Source organism: Podarcis tiliguerta, assembly GCF_965153285.1.
Source record: "Podarcis tiliguerta genome assembly, chromosome: 10".
Lineage (NCBI taxonomy): Eukaryota > Metazoa > Chordata > Lepidosauria > Squamata > Lacertidae > Podarcis > Podarcis tiliguerta.
In genome coordinates this window covers 41,911,035-41,931,216 of record NC_139543.1, presented here as the reverse complement: position 1 = coordinate 41,931,216, position 20,182 = coordinate 41,911,035, and the positions used below count along the sequence as shown (strand labels likewise).

At 43.0% G+C, this 20,182-nt stretch overlaps 1 protein-coding gene across 4 annotated transcripts; it reads left to right on the top strand.

The window, feature by feature from the left end:
- Positions 1–574: 574 nt before the first annotated feature.
- On the top strand, positions 575–19,707 carry LOC310658434 (uncharacterized protein). 4 transcript variants are annotated; one of them, XM_083400362.1, is made up of 5 exons: positions 575–976; positions 2,007–2,174; positions 15,767–15,903; positions 17,025–17,154; positions 19,391–19,707. In XM_083400362.1, the coding sequence occupies exons 2-5, from the start codon at positions 2,167–2,169 to the stop codon at positions 19,593–19,595; spliced, it is 480 nt and encodes a 159-aa protein (XP_083256488.1). In that variant the 5' UTR covers positions 575–976; positions 2,007–2,166; the 3' UTR covers positions 19,596–19,707. The 4 variants fall into 4 exon arrangements, with proteins under 4 accessions (XP_083256488.1, XP_083256490.1, XP_083256489.1 ...); XM_083400364.1 differs by lacking the exon at positions 2,007–2,174 and adding an exon at positions 13,089–13,130 and having other exon boundaries at positions 577–976; XM_083400363.1 differs by lacking the exon at positions 2,007–2,174 and having other exon boundaries at positions 581–976.
- The last annotated feature ends 475 nt before the right edge of the window (positions 19,708–20,182 follow it).

The following is a 20,182-nucleotide window of genomic DNA, read 5'->3' as shown; positions in this document are numbered from 1 at the left end:
AAAAGACATAAACAAAGATCAAAATGGTTAAAACAACAAACCCCAAATGCAACTGAACAATAGCAAGTGTGGCAAATGGAAGCTTCAGGAGGGATATTGGGCAAGAAAGTAAGATCACTGAACTGTTTCAAGTGTGTTTTGCAACCCATGATGCAAGGCAATATTCATGGCTTGTTTTATAAACCACAGCTAGTACATATTTGCACAGCACATCTGAATGTACTGGCTCACTTTTGAATCCAGGACTCCACTAGTTCAGTCACTAGATTGCAATACCTCATGTTTCTTGGGAAGTCTCTTATACAACTACATTGATTAGGTCAGCTTGTGTTTAGCTTGGCAGCCCAGGAACTTAAGAGTAGGGGAATGCGTGTCAAAAACACACACACACACAAAAACCCAAGTCCACTCTCCTTGTTTACTTTGACAGAAATAGTTTTGGCATAATGTCTCAAGGATGAAGTAATCAGCAGTGAATTAATTGGCAATCAACAGAAACAACTTAGGGGAACAAATTCACGACTTGCTGGCTAGAAATCTCTGTCTTCCACAAAGGGAAGCTACTTAGTAGTGGAAACTATGGAGAGCAAGAGAGACCATCTAATGATACTGGCTGCCAAAGAATTGTGGGGCTATGAAGGTAGCAGGGAGCCATGGACCAGAAGCTGCTGCTGAACAGGAGAATAAACTTTGAAAAGGCACTGTAGTGCCACTGTCAGAAGTTTATGGTCCCATACGGCTCCCACATGTTGGGGAGATGTTCAGCTTGAATGGGTGGATGGGAGGGGAGGGTGAGAAAGGAGCAGCTGGAAGAAGCTCCAAACAAAGTTGGGGAAAACATGTGGACTAGGGAGAAGAAATGGGACACGTCACTCATTGTGAGCTGAGGTCCAGAGGGGTGGCAATGAAAGAGGAGGAGAAGCAACAGAGCCTTGTTGGGAGCCTCGTCTCAGGAGGATTGTCCTGTGGAGTCCAGGTAAAGTTTGCATGTAGACTCATCCTTTCCTTAGTCAAGGAATAATTTGTGTCTTCCATAGCTAATGACATAGCTGATAACATGACATAACAAACCATCTCGAAATTTGAATGTGGCAAATAGACCAGAAGAGAAATCCAGGCAGAAGAAAGTAGACTCTATCTGAAAAAAGCTCAGTCTTACTTAACTGAATGTTCATAAAAGCTGAGAGTTGTAAGCAGTGCAAGATGAGTTTCTTGCAAGAAGAAAGTAAATAACTGCAATTGTTTCTGTGTGGATATTCTGTGTGTGATAATATAAGCCTCTGAAAGGTACAGATTACCTATATAGTTATTATGTACTGTTGATGCACAACTGCACAGACCCAAGGTCATCCTATTTTCTTCATTTTATTCTTATTTTATTTGTTCCAAGACAACTTCCCACTTTTAGTGTAGACCCCCATCTATCTATCATCTATCTATCTATCTATCTATCTATCTATCTATAGTGAATAATGGGCAAATTGTACCTAGAGGTGAATCTATCTAGATCTTATATCTTCTTCTTTTATAACCATTGCATTTTCTCTAATGCAATGTAACTCATTTTCAAAATCTTTTTTTTAAAAAACAAAACCCAATAAAACTCTGCAAATGAAAGCCAACTAAGAGACAGTTAATGTAGCAGGAAGCCTGAAAGGCATATTTATCTCTCTTGATCATTGAAAATGAAAGCCTGATATGCTTAGCATAGTAATCAGAGAATAAGCAATGAAGCATATAATTTTATTGCATCAAATTCTATGGGCAAAATTGGGCAAAAGAGTTTTAAAGACCAAGGCACAAAAGGTATCTCCAGCTTTGTTTAAAATCTCAATAGCTACAATTTTTCATGCACAAATTTCACTTCATATTTTGAGTAGAAACATATGTCTTTACTAAATCTATCAATTCAGCAATTTCTTAATTTGCTATCAGATCTGAATTATTATGTGCAATATTATTTAGCAAGTTGTGTGACACAAATTCATTTCCCCCTTCATTCTAAGGACTCTACTAATAGCATGTAATTCATATATGGACCAAATTACCTGAGTTCAATGAGACTTCTTGCCTGATCCTGAGACTTTCTGCATGAGCATGTCAGTCCTGAAGATGATGCGTTTTAACTACTTATAACAGCATAACAGCATAAGGTTTGGTAAGCTAATGGCATGGTAAGCCATTGTTACCCAGTAATCACAGATACATTTATTTTTGTATTTACTATCAGTGTACCAATAATTTAAACTAGTAGTCTGCATTAGGATACCGTATTCCAGCACAATAATGTAAAGTAATAGAGGGCTGAGGATTTTCCAGAGGAAAAAAATTATTGCCACTTTCAACTTTCTTCAGTTAGTCTGGATGGAAGTGTTTAACCAGGGCATTGCTTTAAAAAAAAAGTGCAGAAGCAGCCTGTGTTTTAACAGCAGAAGCAATTGAATATGCTACTTATAATCACTGAAATCCGAATCACATCTCTCCTAATTCAAACACAATTTTTAAATCAGTGGAAAAACCTGGAAATGTGTGTCAAGCTCTCCTGTTTTGCTCAAAATTGTATGAGAGCAGTTTACAAATATCTGAGCAACTGAAAACTAGTTAAAGGTCTTTAACCTTCCTTAGCAACACTCCCACTATTCCTGGCCCAGTATTAGTTTTACTCAATAGATGCAGTCAAAAGCAAGCAAAAGCAGACCTCACTTCCTCACATTCTTGTGTTAAGTACAGCATGTTCTCATCAGGCTGCAGGAGATAGCAGCCTCTCGGAAATGAAGGCCATATTTGGCAATGGGACAGAGTAACCTTGAATATCTGCAGCTGTATTGTGGGGAGAGTAAGAGTTCTGTGGTGATGAAAACTGAGGGGGTGAACATTTCCCCTTTGCCATAAGGATTTAAGACAGATGCACATAAAATCTCTCTTTGCTATGTCTCTGCTTATCTCTGTCATATGTAGGAATAAAATATATTGGAAATAGAATACCTTGGGGAGAAATGTTGAAAGCAAATAGGGAAGAGAAAATTGGGGAGGAATCTGAAGCTGAGAACTGACATATTTGCGCATTATTTGGCTGCAGAGTGTAGAATCCTGGTGACCTGAGAGCATCACACACGTCTAGTTGCAGCAGATGTTGTTGTTTTTTATCACATGGAAGAGGAATGTCATGTGAGGAGAGGGGGTGAGAAATGAGGATATAGGATAGGAATGACAAATTCCCCATACATTCTTTAGGGATGGTGGGATTCATGACTAAAAGAGATGGAGAGATTCATGTTGGTGGTTACACCTGTTTGTTTGTATTTTTCAAATAGCATTTGCTTATTGAAAACTTTTCTGTCCCACTTTTCCTTCAAATGGTCCTCAGCAGGAGACAACATTAAAAACATCAATAAAAAGGAAAACAATTAAGTAGAAATAATATGGACAGCAAGAGAGCAAGAAAAAATGGCAACAGCTCAGCTGACGTAAGGGGCGTTATTCCATCCTCAAATCTTCCTTTAAATTGTCTGACAAAACCCAAGTGGTAAAATTGACAGGCAGGCCTCTCTATGGAGGGCATTCCAAAATTTGGATAAAGGGAGGGATATAAATCAAATAAATCAAATAATAAATAATAACAGTTATGTCCTGTGGTCAGGAAAGCCCTCTTGTGTGTTTCTACCCATCGTATTTCAGACAACCAGTGAGACTTCACTTCTTTGGGTTATGGATGGAGCCTGGTAGAATCTGGTATGTCATTTGTTGAGCCGTGTTTGAATTTGGTGGACCAAAGCAAGACTAGGCAGAACTTGGCAGGTTTGGCGCATAGAAATATCTGCTGGATCATTGATGGAGCCTGATGGTGCCAGAGGTGGAGATTTCAAAGAAATGAAAGGACAACACGAGGCTTTTGGGTAAAGCAGTGTTTTCCAACCTTGGGCCTCCAGCTGTTTTCGAACTACAATTCCCATCATCCCTGACCACTGGTCTTGCTAGCTGAGGATTATGGGAGTTGTAGTCTAAAAACAGCTGGAGGCCCAAGGTTGGGAAATGCTGGGGTAAAGGAAAGAATCAAATTCTTTCTCAGAGGCCCATACTAGTTGCGATGTTGGTAGATAGGACAATGTCTCAACATAAAACTTCCCCAATCAAGTAGGAAGAAAGGACATAAAAACATAAGAGGAGGCTGCTGGATCAGGCCAATGGCCAATCTAGTCCAGCATCCTGTTTTCACCGTGGTCAACCAGATGCCTCTGGGAAACAAGAGCACCTTCCCCGCCTGTGTTTTCCAGCAACCGGTATTCAGAAGCATTACTGCCTTCAACCGTGGAGCCAGAGTACAGCCGTCATGACTAGTCGCCATTGATAGTCTCACCCTCCATGAATTTGTCCAATCCTCTTTCAAAGCCCTCCAAGCTGGTGGCTGTCCTGTGGAAGTGAGTTCCATAGTTTACCTAGGGGTGGATTTGTTGATCCAAGGAGCCTATGTGAAGAGTTCAGACTCATTTCCCCTCTGCCCCCTACCTTCCTGCTGCCCCACGTGCTTTGCTCTCAGAATTAGTGCTTTTGGCATAGCAACTCAACACAGCATGGAGTATGGAGGTCAGCTTTGGGCAGGAGGAGGAGGTCAATGCTGACCTTACCTTTCAATGCGATGGCACCAGATCCATATTTCATCTCACAGATCTACTGCCATTGTGTCTAGCTTGGCCCATATTTTAACACCATTTCATTTCGGCAGACCTGGAATGAATGCTGACTAGCACTGCAGCCGTGTTTTGTTTTGTTCTGTTTCAACACAAGCGAAGGGCTTGATTCAAACTTTGGCAGAGCTAATGAGAATCCTTCCAGCAAGATTTGGCTCAAGAAGTCCCCCCACAGGATATGTTCTCACATGGACTTGCTTCAGCAGTCAGCCCTTCTCCTGAGCCAACTGGATTAACTAGCTTCCATGGAATGGCTTGAAGGAGAAGAAGAAGTAATTATCACTTATGTCAGTGAGAAATTCTAATATAGTGGCAGCAAAATCATTTGTTTTCCAATAGGCACTGCATTAATAAAATACATGCTTGTAGATGAGGCAAGATTGGTTGAGAATCAAGGGTAATGAAGTCAGTGTTTTTGTGAATTTTTATTCTTTTTTCTTTGGTCACCTTTGGAGATGCCATGGTATTTGGGTTGGCAACCCCCACACTAACCCCTTATTTGCACAGTCCCTATATATGTACAGGGACGTGGGTGGCGCTGTGGGTTAAAGCCTCAGCGCCTGGGGCTTGCAGATAGAAAGGTCGGCGGTTCGAATCCCCGCGGCGGGGTGCGCTTCCGTTGCTCGGTCCCAGCGCCTGCCAACCTAGCAGTTCAAAAGCACTCTCGGGTGTGCAAGTAGATAAATAGGGACCGCTTACTAGTGGGAAGGTAAATGGCGTTTCCGTGTGTAGCTCTGGCTCGCCAGATGCAGCTTGTCACGCTGGCCACGTGACCCGGAAGTGTCTCCGGACAGCGCTGGCCCCCGGCCACTTGAGTGAGATGGGCGCACAACCCTAGAGTCTGGCAAGACTGGCCCGTACGGGCAGGGGTACCTTATATATGTACAAACTCTACATACTCCAGAGTCTATGGCTGTGTACACACTATACCTTTAAAGCACATTCAAAACACGTGATTCCCCTCAAAGAATTCTGGGCACTGTAGTTTATTAAGGGTTGCTGGGAACTGTAACTTACATGAGGGCTAAACTGCAATGCCCAGAACTCTTTGAGGGGAAGCATGTGCTTTAAAGATACTGTGTTTATGCGTCCTATACACATCACATAGTTGAGAACATTGCTATGGAGTCATAGCATGAGACCACACACCCACTTGCATGCTTATGACTGAGGCACTTCCCTCAGCTGTGACATCTTGAAATTAACCTTCAGTGCTGTTTTTAGGCTGATTCTGCTGGGTTTAATTAAAAACAAACCAACAAACCCAAACATTTTTTCACTGATACAGTTGTGATTGTTTTGAAACTATGGTGGCCGCTCCAGGATTCTTTGGACAGAGAGTAGGCTGTTAAATGTTCCTGCTAAAGAAAGAAACAAACAACTGCACCCGAAGACACTTGGTTGGCAAGCTCCATCGAAAGAGACACCCAGGATGGGGAAAGAGGATCAAAATGGGCAGGGGTGGTGAGAGGAGAGCTGGGAGGAGTAAGAGATTGTGAAGTGTAGATGCAGAGAACAAAACACTGGACTGTCCTGCTGGCTGGATCTAGAGGCACAGATTCTAGAGGCACAGATTCTGAGGGAGCTTGGGTTGGGGCCAGAGCCCTTTCTCGAGCCCAGAGCATGGGGTAGAAAGGGGGAAGAGAACTGTAAGCTCAACAGAAGAAGAAGAAGAAGAAGAAGAAGAAGAAGAAGAAGAAGAAGAAGAAGAAGAAGAAGAAGAAGAAGAAGAAGAAAGGGAGTTTGGATTTGATATCCCGCTTTATCACTACCCGAAAGAGTCTCAAAGCGGCTTACATTCTCCTTTCCCTTCCTCCCCCACAACAAACACTCTGTGAGGTGAGTTGGGCCGAGAGACTTCAGAGAAGTGTGACTGGCCCAAGGTCACCCAGCAGCTGCATGTGGAGGAGCGGAGACGCGAACCCGGTTCACCAGATTAGGAGTCTTCCACTCTTAACCACTACACCACACTGGCTCTCATGCATTTGCATGGAACATGTGTCTGCCTCCCTGTCTGAGGCATAGGGAAACCTGTGACCTGATAATGTCAAAGTGACCTGGCTTTTGAAGGGATTCCAGTCACAATGGGAAATTTGTTCACCTTTCACAGTGTCAGGAAATATACACACCCTCCCGCAGGTCAGGGCATAGACTGGAGTCCTGCAGAGAAGGTGTGGCTCAGTGGCAGAGCACATGCTTTGTTTGCAGAAGGTCCAGGTTTAACCTCTGATATCTCCTGAAACCCTGGACAGCTGCTGCCGGTCAACAATACCAAGATAGATGGGTGACGCTCCGGCTTGGTATAAGGTAGGCTAGAGCCTATGTCTCTAATGCCCCTTGAGGGACAGCCTGAGGCTACCACCCTTGGTGACACCCTGGCCCTCAAAAGCTGTGACACTGAGGGGTCCAATACACCCTGATGGGGCCTTTCCCCATTATCTGGTCCAGCATCACAGTAGGGGCAGATGTGGTGACAGATTCATGCCAAAAGCCCAGACCTGAGATGAGAATGTCTGCTCAACAGCCCAAGGTTTGCTGCCCCTCAGCTTTACTTCGGAGGAAGAGGCAAGCATTAATTTCCCCAGGAGAGTGAGGAAAATCCTCAGGGATGATTCACACCCTGGCCGGCACTTTCTTGATCTCCTGCCCTCGGGCAGAAGATATAGAAGCATGATTAGTCACACCAACAGGGTAAAGAATAGCTTCTATCCATGGGCTCTTAGGCTGCTGAATGAAAAGATAACAACAGGGCAACTGACTTTTGGGTTTGGTGGGTGTCCGTCAGTAAACGAGGGGAAATAAGACTAAGAGAGCTGAGTGGGGTGTGCTTGTGTAATCTCACTGTATACAAGTTGTACAAGAAAGTATTTCAATGTGTATTTACTTTGGAGGAAGAGGCAAGCCTTAAAATGAAACCCCTTCATCTCTGCCTCTTAGCTGCTGTTGCAACTAAGAAGTCCCACATATAATCTTGCCTAGCCTAACTCTGGCTTCTGCTGGACAGCTCCCCAACTGGTCCAGGCCACTGGATCAGTCCATGCTCTGACTGTTGGAAGCCACTGTCCTGCTCTGGGTTGATAGAAATGGACACAAGCTCTGCTTGTCTGAAGGACAAATAACAAAAGAGTTCAGCCACCACAAGCGATAAGGGGTCTTTCACACTACCTTCAGCTGTCTGAAAACATAAGCACAACCAAAACAATTGTCCCCAGTCTTAAATTATAAACAGTAGGCACAGGGAAATGGCATTGTTTTATAAACAATACTGTTGTCTCGCCAGCGGTAAAGAATGTTACACATCAAAATCAATAGGAATTCAAAGGATGATAATATGGGAAATGGAGGAGGAATGGGTCTCAGGAGACCCAGAAAATGCAACATCTGGGATTTGTGTTTGAAATTTTACAGTTTATGTTTTATAGAACCTGTGATCGAGAAGGTCAGGTTTTGGATCCCCAGATGTGAGGGGATTTATTGCTGCCTTTCATATCCTAAACGAAGCAAGATCAAAGTCACCTCGTCTCATAGGACCGAAGCTGCCGAAAAGCGGGTGCATCTTCCTCTTTGGTCTATTTGACCTCAGAGATTTGTGCTGCCGTTTCAGCCTTTTGATATTACATACTTTGGTCCTTCTCCGCTGGGAATGGCTGATCAGACATTTTCATTACTGAATTCATTTTAAAAGGATAGACTGTTTATTTGGAGGGGGGGAAAGGGGGAGAGATTAATTATTAATAAGAATTTATAGAGAAAGTCAGTGAGAATATTATTACCAGTGAAATATGGTACGGCTGGTACTTCAGGGAAAAAAATCTCCAGCAAATCATAGAGAGTAAAAGTGTGTGTGTGTGTGTGTGTGTGAGTGTGTGTGAGAGAGAGAGAGAGAGAGAGAGAGAGAGAGAGAGAGAAAGAAAGAAAGAAAGAAAGAAAGAGTCGTAAGCAGGTTCCAAGTATTTAGAGAAGATATTCTTGCATATTTTATTTAAACAGTTTAATAATGCAGCCCTATCCATGTTTACATTGTTGTTTTAAATACTGTGATATTGCCGCCACCAATTTTCAGTATCAGTCCTCAGGTTAACGTTGACTATATACATATATCATCTTGGCCTTAAAGCAACTTACCTGAAAGAGGGGCCCATATGCATGAGGCTCCTTCCTGCTTTTGGCCTGAAGTTCTAGAACTGAACTATACGTATGGAAGAATTTTGTTGTTGGGTGGGTGGAACTGGTCCAAAAACCCCACACCAACATCCCATTTTGAAATGTGTGCAGCTTGCATGCCTTAATTTGTAGAATAACAGGCCACGGGGCTCAAGCCTACCTGAAAACCAGGCATTTCGGACAGTAGGTTTAGGAGAAGGAGGGGGGTAATTATGATGGTGATAATTGTGAACTGCCCTTCAACAAGAATTCTCAGACTGGTAAGCAGTCTACAGTAAAACACAAATAAAAACATCAACAACAAAAACCACCGTTATTGTAATTATCATAAATATAGCTGGCCGCAGCACAGAACATAGTCATAAAGTGATGGAGGAGGCATCTCATTAGCCTGTGCAGGCCAGGTGGAACGGATACATCTTCAGCTGGTGGTGAAAAGACTACTTTTCCCATTAGTCCTGAGCCACACTGGCTGGGGATGATGGGAGTTGGTGTCCAACAATGTCTGCATGGTCGCGGGATTCCCATCTCTGGTGTAGACTGACGGTGCAATTCTATCCACATGTACTTGAGCTCAGTGGGACTTATGTCTAAAAATATACATATGGGGTAGAATTGCATGGATGGAATAGGATGCCACACTGCGGTGGCAGAGGTGGTGTTGTCCATTTGGTAATGTAAAATCTGTTTATTTGAAATTGTAAAACTTAAAACATTTGAAAGGGAGGAGGGACTGCAAAACTAAGATTGAAAAATTGAATTCAGCTAGACCTCTTTTTGAACAGCCATAGGATCAGAGTCTTTTTTTGTGTGCATCATTTTAATCTTAGCAGTGTTAACCTAACAATGATTAACACACATAAAACAAGAAGGAAACTATATTTCATTAAATATGGAAATGAACTCAGATTTATTCGTATTTGAACCAACTCCGACTAATTCCTAAGAGTACCAAGTGGCTGGGTTGGAGCTGTTCCCAGGCTGTTAGGAGATGAAGGTCATACTTCAATGGAAGGGTAATTGAATTTTCTCAGGGGTTTATCATAAGACCAAGCAGCTGAAATACATGAATTCTGTGTCTCTGCCATTTTTTTTTATTAGTTTGTCAGTCATTTCTCAAACGAGAAACTATGCAATTCTGATTAATCATGATATAAACCTTATGGATGACGGCCAGCAATACTGACTTAGCCCTCTCAAGGCAATAACAAAATCCTCCCCAGTTTAATGAAAAGCAAATTAGCACAACACCTGACCAACTCGAGGAAGGCTGTGGTCAAACATCCATTTGTAAAGCATAATGGGGCACACAGTGAATCAGTCATAGGACTGTTTTCCCATAGGCCCAGCCTCTGCTTGTATTACCTCAACTCCTTTCATTCCCTTTTCTGTGAATCAGACCTGACGGTGTCTAGTTTGCGTACAGCCAGTGGCCTAACATCAGGGGGGCCACAGGGGAAATTGCCCCAAGCACAAAACTGTTAGGAGTGCAAAATTTGGTATCATAATGCCTTAGATACGTGTTGTGAATGTGGTCATAAAATAAACCCTTCAGACCTGCAACAAAATATTGCAGCATAGAGCCACAGGATTCCAGCCACTTCATTCTATTCTCCCTTTCCCTGATTTTCTGACACACACCCCCCCACCTCTCTATAAGCATTCAACAAATATGGAACACTCAGTCCTCACTGGGCTGTTCTAAGGTCTCCCTTTGCCCCCCCCCCCCGTTGATTTGTACTTCTGCAAACCTTGGTTGCCCCCCCAGGCCTACAGCTGCTATCTCCTTGTATGCTGCTGGTGCTGTTTTGGTGACATACACAATGACACTCAAGAGTCTGAACACTGGAAGTAGAATGAAATGCTAAGAGGCATTGTTTTTATTGGATCATTTTTTGTTGGAGAGAGTCAGGCCAAGCAAGTGAACTTCAGACTCCTTCATTTTCCATTTAAAGGTTGTTTATACGCAGAATGTCGTATCAGAAAAACAGATAATATGGTGGTTGTTTTTTCTTCAGCCAATAGACACTTGTAGATGGATTAATCCAATATATAAGGTTCCAGTTAACAAATAAACAGTTTCGCTGTGATGAACTGACAGATTAATCCAAAAACCCTCATCATATCAATAAAACATGGCTTTCCACTTGACAGTTAGGATTTAAATTGTTCCAGGATAAAATGAATTGTAGCTGTATCTTCTCAGAAGACATGTCAAGCATTCTCCCTTTCGTACATTTGTCTTTAAAAAGAATTCAGTCTATTCATTTCTGTTGTAAACAAGTATGTATTTAGCCAAGCTTGAATTAAAGGGGAAGCCTTATTTCTCCAAGTCTTTCAACGATAAGGCGCTTGCCAGCCACTTCCTCCTTTCTCTGTCGTAAGAATATTTTTAAGACTCAACAGAGTCAACGGCATTGTCGGCTTTATGCCAATTCATCTAATAACCTTGATCCGATAGGATCTAATTTTCTGGCATTTTCATGAAGTCTAGGCAAGGAACACAGGAAGCAGATGATACTGAGTACACGGACTCAGATACTGAGTACACGGACTGGCAGCAGCTCTCCAGGATTTCATACAGCAGTTAGCAAGGCAGTGGGGCAGCTCACCTGGCCTAATGTCACCAGCATTGGGAGTGGCAAGGCCAGTACCAGCCTCACCAGTGCCTCCCTCTCTCCCTCCCACCAAGCAGCAGCAAAATGGGGGGCAGGAGGGCAGGGGAGCACTCTACCCCAGTGACCGCCACTGAGCAGGAGACATTCCCAGCCCTATTTGGTGGGGTGTCATGGATTAAACCTTGAGTTTTCTACTTACAAGGCAGGTGCTACTGGCCCTTCTCTAATTATTATTATTATTATTATTATTATTATTATTATTATTATTATTAAATTAATTTCTATACTGCCCTATACCAGAAGGTCTCAGGGTGGTTCACATAAAATATCAAATACATAAAATCAAGACAAAAACAGCAATCCAATTTTTTAAAAAACAAGCAAACCGCAAAGAGCCAGCATTTTAAAAAGGGTATAGGATGTCGATCAAGTCAGGCAAAGGCCTGGTTAAAAAGGAATGTTTTTGCCTGGCACCTAAAGGTGTATAGTGAAGGCACCAGACGAACTTCCTTGGGGTGATAAAATTAAGGCCCAAGTAAATGCCATGTTAATTGGAGGAATGCATGCTTTTTGAAAGGGAAGCCTGATAATATTATTATTGTTTGTTTGTTTGTTTGTTTGTTATTTATACCCCACCATCTGGCTGGGTTTCCCCAGCCACTCTGGGCGGCTCCCAACAGAATAATAATAATAATAATAATAATAATAATAATAATAAATAAAGTGATAAAACATCAAACATTAAAAACTTCCCTAAGCAGGGCTACCTTCAGAAAGTCAGATAGTTGTTTATTTCCTTGACATCTGATGGGAGGGTGTTCCACAGGGTGGGCCCCCCTCCAGACTGGGAGAAGTGGGGACGGCTAATTTAACTCATCCATGACTTAAAGCTACTATTTGCATGCTAGTGGAGGCTTCCCCCAAATTGGCAAGGATCCCTTTTGGGGAGGTCGTTTCCATCCGACCTTGGCAGGGAGAGATGCAGTTAAACTTCCCCTCCCCATCCCACACAGTCCCCAGGCAGCTCAGGATTTCCTTCCGTTACTATTTACACAACAACAAGTGCTCTGTTTCTTTGGCCCTCTGGGGGTCCTCTCTCCTTGCAACACCAGCAAGCAGATGTGTCATTCTGAAATTCATATTGCAATGAAGTTGGAGAGAAGTGCTCGTTAAACTCCTGTTAAACTCATCATGCTAATCCTAACAGATTTAGCATGTTAGCACATGTTGGTTGTTCGGTGGTAATACAGTGGTGCCTTGGGTTAAGAACTTAATTTTTTCTGGAGGTCCGTTCTTAACCTGAAACTGTTCTTAACCTGAAGCACCACTTTAGCTAATGGGGCCTCCCGCTGCCGCTGTGCCGCCGCCACACGATTTCTGTTCTCACCCTGAAGTAAAGTTCTCAACCCAAGGTACTATTTCTGGGTTAGCGGAGTCTGTAACCTGAAGCGTCTGTAACCCGAGGTACCTCTGTACTGCCAATTAGAACCTTTTTCTCACTGGGCTGCACACTTTGCTGCCCCAGTCCAGCAAGGGAGATCTGTGTGGCAAAGTAGACTCTGACATACAGAAGGTGCTAACATAGGAAACTAACTTCATGTTTGTCTTGCTAGCCCAGGACTAACTGCTCTAAGAGGCAGCAGCACCCCAGCGTCACAAGGTAGGAGTCTTCCCTGGCCCTGTTATTAGAGACCCCTTTTAACTGGAGATGCCAGCGGGGGCCACTAGGTGGCGCGTTGGAAGATGGCTGACAATAACATCTCTCTGACCCATACGAGGTATTAAGGGGCTGCTATGGGAAGTTGGCAGCCTTCCTGGCCCCCCCAAGGGTATGGGGGGGACTGCCCTGCCAGCGGTGTTCATAATGCACCCCCTGATCCGAGAGACAGGGGTGCGGAACACTTGGCACAAGCCCTCGATGGAATCAGATCTTCCCGACGCCGATTCCAATCAGCGCGTGCTGGTTGCTTCAGCTTGGAATTATAATTGGAACTAATTGGAAATAACGGATTGGAAAGAAGGCTGAAGCACATATATCAAGTGAAGCTCGACGATAAAGACTGCTGATTAATGCATCTCTGTGATCGGGAGTGACGGATGGATAAGTAAATCTTTTGATGAATTACCACTATGAGAATGTAAGGCTGGAACGAAGGGGGGGGTGGAGGAAAAAACTCTTTCTATTTCCTTTGCATGATATGACTATAATAATCCTCCACCCCAGAAAAAAATAAGATCGTTGCGTTTTAATAATCATAAACAGAACTTTAAGACTGTGTGGGAGGAAATAATTACAATACGAGAAGATCGAATGGCGAGAAGGAGGAAAATTTCTATGACGCAGTTAAAAAAATATGGCGTCTCGCCAAGACAGGCTGGCCGGAGAAGGAACAGAAGGAACAGGGGGAGGAGATTCAGGAAGGTTGGAATGCAAGTTTGACCTGACAGAGCCCCCTGATTTGTCTGATTTATTGGGCTAGCCTGAGGAAAAATAATGGACCGACCGAAGATTAACTTTGTTTATGGAAGTATTTAACAGAGGTCGTTCCTGAATAATATGAGCTTGGAAGAGCACAAAACCCACACAGAGACGCCAAATCTTTAATCTGTTTGTGAAAATCATCAGAGATCGCAAAGAAAGGAATAAATGATAACAACAAGAAGAGAAAGAAAGTAATAAAGGTCTATCTGAATCGAACTGGATGGAACTGTTTAATAAAAGCAGCAAATAAGTGATGTCTGGAGTCATCTGGAATTTTGGACTCGTGTGGAGCTTGATGTATGGGTACCCCCCAAAATTTTAAAATTTGGCTGTATAATCTGGAACTCATGTGATTTGAACAATGTGATGTGATTGGCCTGTTAATAAAAATTATTTCAAAAAAAAAAAAAAAACTGGAGATGCCAGCGATGTAAGGGGGCTTTCTACATACAAGCATGTGGTCTGCCATTGAGCTACAGCCCCTTGTTCCGATTCAGCAGTAGCCAGCAGGTTTTCCCAGGTACAGTGGGGAGTCTGAAAAAGACCGTGGCGGTTCCCTCCCTGTGAGAAGTGAGGTTACAGGGAACCAGGTAGAGGGCCTTCTCAGTGGTGGCACCCACCCTGTCGAACACCCTCCCACCAGATGTCAAGGAAATAAACTACTATCTGACTTTTAGAAGACATCTGAGGGCAGCCAGGTTTAGGGAAGTTTGGTGTTCTATTGTGCTTTTAATTCTATTGGGAGCCACCCAGAGTGGCTGGGGAAACCCAGCCACATGGGCGGGGTATACGTAACAATTATTATTATTATTATTATTATTATTATTATTATTATTATTATTATCATCATCATCATGGGACAAACAAAAGTGTGGATGAGCGCTTAGGTTTGTGCAACTGAAGCAGATTAAAGCACTCTGTCGCTCTAGTACAACAAATCCACTTTAAAAAAAGAATTAGACTTCTCACACTTTAGAAACTGATAAGGAAATGCCCTGAAAAGTGTGGAATGAACCATGATTAACAGGACAAAATATAACAGCCCACAAGCAAATCAGGACGAGTGTAAGCTAGATACATATAGTCATATAATCTCCTGGCAAAAATGTCAGAATGAATGCTCAATAAAGACCAGATAGGATCTAACCTCTATGTAAACTTTATGCAAGCAAATCAGGATGAATGCTCAATAGATTGCCTAGACTCCATTACAGTCTTTTGGGGCCTGTGAGTGATGCACATCATTCAAAGGCTTCTTTCCTTTCACTGTCAACCCTATGTGAGGGCTGTTTTGAATATGCAGAAACAGCACCTGCCACAGTCCTGCCTGGACAGCAGCACTTCAGGCTGTATAGGAAGGACTGAAGGCTTGAATGCTCCCCTGCTTTTCTGCACATAGAAAACTAGCTTGTCAAGGATAAGGCTTTTTTCTGACTGGCTACTTTTCTAGAGATGGGGAGTGTACGTGGAAGGACCATAGCTCAGAGCTAGAGCATCTGCCTTGCATGCAGAAGGTCCCACAGCCAATCCCCAGCATCTTCAAGTGAGGTGGGGAGAGACCACTGTCTGAAATCCTGGAGTGCTGCAGCCAGTCACAATAGAAAGTACTGGGCTAGATGGACCAATGGGCTGGCTTGGTATAAGGCAAGTTCCTATGTTCCTTCGGAGGGCTGTTCAACACATGCCTTCCTCACCTGGTGCTGTATATAGTGATATAGCCTAGTGAGGGCTGTACCATGTGTTATTTTGGCACATTCAAACTGATTCTGAAAGAACAGGAAATCAAAGCAGGTTTTATCCTTTTCTTACAACAGGAACACAAAGATGAAAGCTCTGGTTGTGCCCGTTGTTGGCACCCTGACACTTCTCCTTTTCTTCCACCTCCTGCCCAGCAGCAGCTGTCAGAAGGCATTTCAGAATCACATTCAGGAGTGGAATTACAGAGAAGGAGGTAAGAGGTGCTAGCAAGCCAAGGCAGAGGCAGGAGTCATTTGTAAGCTCCTTGAAGGCAGGGGCCTGTCCACTTTTAGTTTTCTAACTCTGCAAGGCGCCCATGCGCACTGATAACACCGTCTTAATATGAAGAAGAACGTTTCTGATAAAGGCTTGTGTGAATTCTAGTTTCCTGCCCAGTCTTGAGTTCCTCACCAGTAGGGTTGCCATAGTTCAAAAAGTGAAAATCCACACACAAAAGTTGTTGAGCTTTTCCCCAGACATTTCAGCCCTGACATATGTTTCTGACAACCGAATCTTGGTTATTATGGATGTATGGCAACCCTTCACACTACAGGAAGCCAAATATACAATGCTACAGTATTTGTGTACATGCAGGTATTGGGAGCTGAAGTGCCACCTGGTGACTGTGAATGAGTCTTAGTACTATGGTTTTGCCTAAAGGAAGGGTGGGGGATCTCAACACCTCTCCTGCAGAAGAAGTACAGTCACATGCTTCCACCACAGAATTTTATCTTTGGATGAATGTGCTTACTACCCCAGATAGTGTATCAGTTGCAATTATTATTTGTGGGATGTGATTGCACAAGTAAAGTCATTAGGCTACAGTCCTCAATGAGATTTACTTCTAAGTAAACACACCTAGGTTCAGAGATGTAGCTAAAGAAAAATATCAAATTCAGAAATACAAATCCGTGAATGGTGGGGGTTAAAACATTAGCGAGGAGCAGACAAAATATTAATAGAATAATATAAGCAGCAGTGAGAGCAACATTTAGGAAGGTTTTTGAACACCAGGGAAGCCGTCAGTGATGGGAAGGGTGAGCCTCTCTCGGGAGAGAATTTGAGAATTTCTCCATTTTCATAGGACTAGAAACCAGGTGTTGAAAAAGGCAAAAAGCAATCTTCGGGAACTGAATGTGCCAGATTTTGTGCACCTGGCTGCAATCCCACAGACACATACCTCTGAATTACACGCAAACATGTGTATATTTATGGTGATACTTAATCCATGAAGATTTAGGTGTACTGGAAGATAAAATAACTGATTAATGACTTGCTTCTCCCTCCCTGAATTTTTTCTTTCCCCTCATTCTCACGTGAATTCTGATATTGCAGCAGATAAAGTGAATATCCAAGGCATAAAGAGTTTTACGCGCACACTGGAGAAGTGGGGGAACAGCATCTTTTGGCAAATGAAGCACTCTTTGCTGAGTCACCCTGACGCACTCCTGCCTGAACTTTCCAGGTAAGAATACGAGAGCAATGCTCGCCTTTTCTCCACTCTCCTTTCTCTGGAACAGAGAATTCCCCAGTGTTGAAACTCTTTATACCCCAAAGGGGAAGATTGGATGAGCAACTAGGATTTTAGCCTTAAAACTCTGTTAGTGATGGAGACTCACTAGAAAGGGAAGAAATATGCCTGGGTTGTCCCAACTTCTTTTACCCAACAGCATAAATACAGACCAACTCTCAAAGTGATGAGCCCACTTTTTCTCATACCAGGGATACTCTGAAAAGGAGAGGGCATGGTAAATTCTGGATTGAGGGAGGGGAAAGCGAGGGAAGGCAGTGACTTGGAATAGAGATTCATGGAGGTACAAAAAGCTATCTGCATTAAACAACAGTATGGGTGTCATGAGCCTCAGTCCCAACTCACTGTGATTTACACCTGAATAAGCATGAGTATGATGTTTCATACATTTCATACATTGGTCCAAACTGGCTGGTTTTCAAGCATTTCAGTTTAATAACTGATATACAATTCCAGGCGGGGGGGGGGGGGGCGATCCTATTCCCCTTTAGGCAAAAATATTCTCTTTTATTTATCATCCAGATATGATGGCGAAAGTTGAAGCAGAGCTTGGTGGGGAGAGGGGGGAGCAAAATGTCCTTAAAAACCCATCCCATTTTCAACAAAGCAGTTAGTAAAATTAACCCTACCTATATTTGGCAGAAACAATAAAAAGTGGCTTTTAATGGGGAAAGATACCAGAATGTTTCAGACCTGCTTGCTTATATTTTGAATCAGTTATGGCACCAGCTGTGAGCGTGAAAGACTCCCATGTGGACAACATGCTCTTAAAAGTGAGTGTAAAACTTAGCGTGAGTGGTAGTTAACTGTTCAAATGTCCCTAATGGGCTGTTTATATGGGAAGAAATGTCAAAGTAAATATATAATAAATGTTGGTGCTAATATTTTTTCCAATGATTACACTGAATAATGTTTCTGTTAGATCATAAATGTTTTTAGCAGCAGTTTCTGTTTGCATCTGTGTTCATAGGTGGCTTATACCCATAGCAAGGAGGAAATTCCTCCGAATTCAGACTTACTGCTGATGCAAAGTAGACATCCCTAGGCCTGCCCTTTAAGAGGCTAGTGGTTAACAGCAGGACTCAGATGTAAGTCCCATTGGAATTACTCTGAGGTAATGAATGATTGCAGCCTAAGAGTGCTGTGTTCCAAAATGTCCTTGAGTCAAAACTTCACTCAGGTTGCCTCCAGGCTACCACCATCAGGATTGATTCTAGCATCTTCCGGAACTTTAGGTTTGTGCAGTTAAAGTGGATTAAAGGGCTTTGTCACCCAAGTGCAACACATCAACTTTAAAGAAGAACTGGATTTTTTGCAGTTTGGAAAGTGATGGAGAATTGTATTCAAAAGAGGGGTGTGTGTGAATGAATGACCAACAGAAAAATGTATAAAGGATGAGTGTTAGTTTTCATATAACCACCTTGCAAACAACACTATATAAATAATTACTACTTTTAGGGTATTTAATTGAAGAATCACCACCATCTATCCAAAACTTGAAGTGGATTTCTCAGACTTGGTCAGACGAAGCTGCTAGATCTAAGTATTTGTGCTGGTATATACTATTTTCTGCAGCGTTATAACAGTTTGCTTGATGATGCCTTAACACAACTATTGGTGTGCCTCATCCTAAGCGTTGCGAACTGGCAGAGCAAGCCTCAGGCCCCCTTCTTACGGTCAAGTCACAATATGTCTACTCAGAAGTCCCACTGATCTCAATGGGATCTGCTCCTGGGTAAGGGCATATCGGATTGCAGCCTTACAGCCTTAAAAAAGTCCGGCAGGACTTAAAATATTTCTGCATACTCATCTCATGTTTTAAGTACATATTGCAGCTGAGGGCACTTAATGTGTGATGTGCCCTTAATTTCAATGGGTCCTATTGCAAAAATGAGTAAGGCAGGGCTAGGTCCAGTAGGCATGAGATTTGATGGGTCCCTGGGGAGGAATCATTGTTAACACTAACACTGCAAAAGGCTTTGATCACCTCCTATCAGCAGCAGCCTCCAACCACGCTGATTATTTATCATCACAACAGTTGTGACACATACAGGCTTCTGCACTGTGCTGACTGAATTGTGTTGAGTCGTACTGAGAAAAACCGGCAGTGAACTGCCATAATAATCCTGATCTGTATACATTCTTGATATTGATCTTCTTTGACCGGCAGCCTCCGGCCTATCTCTGAAGCAATTGACAATCTCCTGAAGCAAGTACATTCCATGAAGAAGAGGCTGGCAGAGCTGAATGAGCGCCTCAGTGTCATGAGCAGGACCCTCTTCCCCATCCGCTACAAGGCCCAGCGGAGCCAGAGCCTTGGCAGCATCCATCTGAGGAGGGTACCGCTTCAGCAAAGGAGGAGGAGAAGAGAATGAGAAGGCATCTTCAGTGGAATTAGCTCTTCTCCAAGATGAAATGCTGCTCAATCTCTATTCCAGAGGTCCTCATCAGAAAGCTCAATAAAAGGAAGTTTTGACTAAAAGAAAATATGTGCAATATTATTAGTGAAGGTTTCTCTCTCTTCCCCATGAATGGCAGTCGTAAAGGGTGTTTACACGCTACGTTCAACATGTCTACAATCTGTGTACACAAAAAGTTGAGCAGTACACGTGACGTCCAACAAGTGTTTGGTAGGTAGTAGCATGCATGCAGCTGCAGATCAGCCTAGTATCTGCAAAAAGGATCTTTGTCTAAAGCAGGCATGGAAATTACAGGTCCCATCAGCCCCAGCAAACATGACCAATGACCAGGGATGGGGAGAGTGGAAATTTAGCAACATCTGGAGGTCAAAATTTTGCTAACTCCCTTTCCCCTTTGGCTGTGGCTTCCTACAGCCTATATATCCCTAGAACTCCTATGTATAAATAATTTCCTTCAATTCCTTGTCTGAAAGAAAAGGCTTATTTCTGAGCACACAATTTGAGCTTTCTTACTTCAGAATCGTATTTGAAGAGGGTGTTTG

What these genes read in the sequence shown, in the direction of transcription:
- LOC310658434 (XM_083400362.1), top strand. An exon ending in GTGGAATTACAGAGAAGGAG is followed by an intron (nt 15,904 to 17,024) that starts GTAAGAGGTGCT and finishes CTGATATTGCAG; the next exon opens with CAGATAAAGTGAATATCCAA. An exon ending in CTCCTGCCTGAACTTTCCAG is followed by an intron (nt 17,155 to 19,390) that starts GTAAGAATACGA and finishes TTTGACCGGCAG; the next exon opens with CCTCCGGCCTATCTCTGAAG.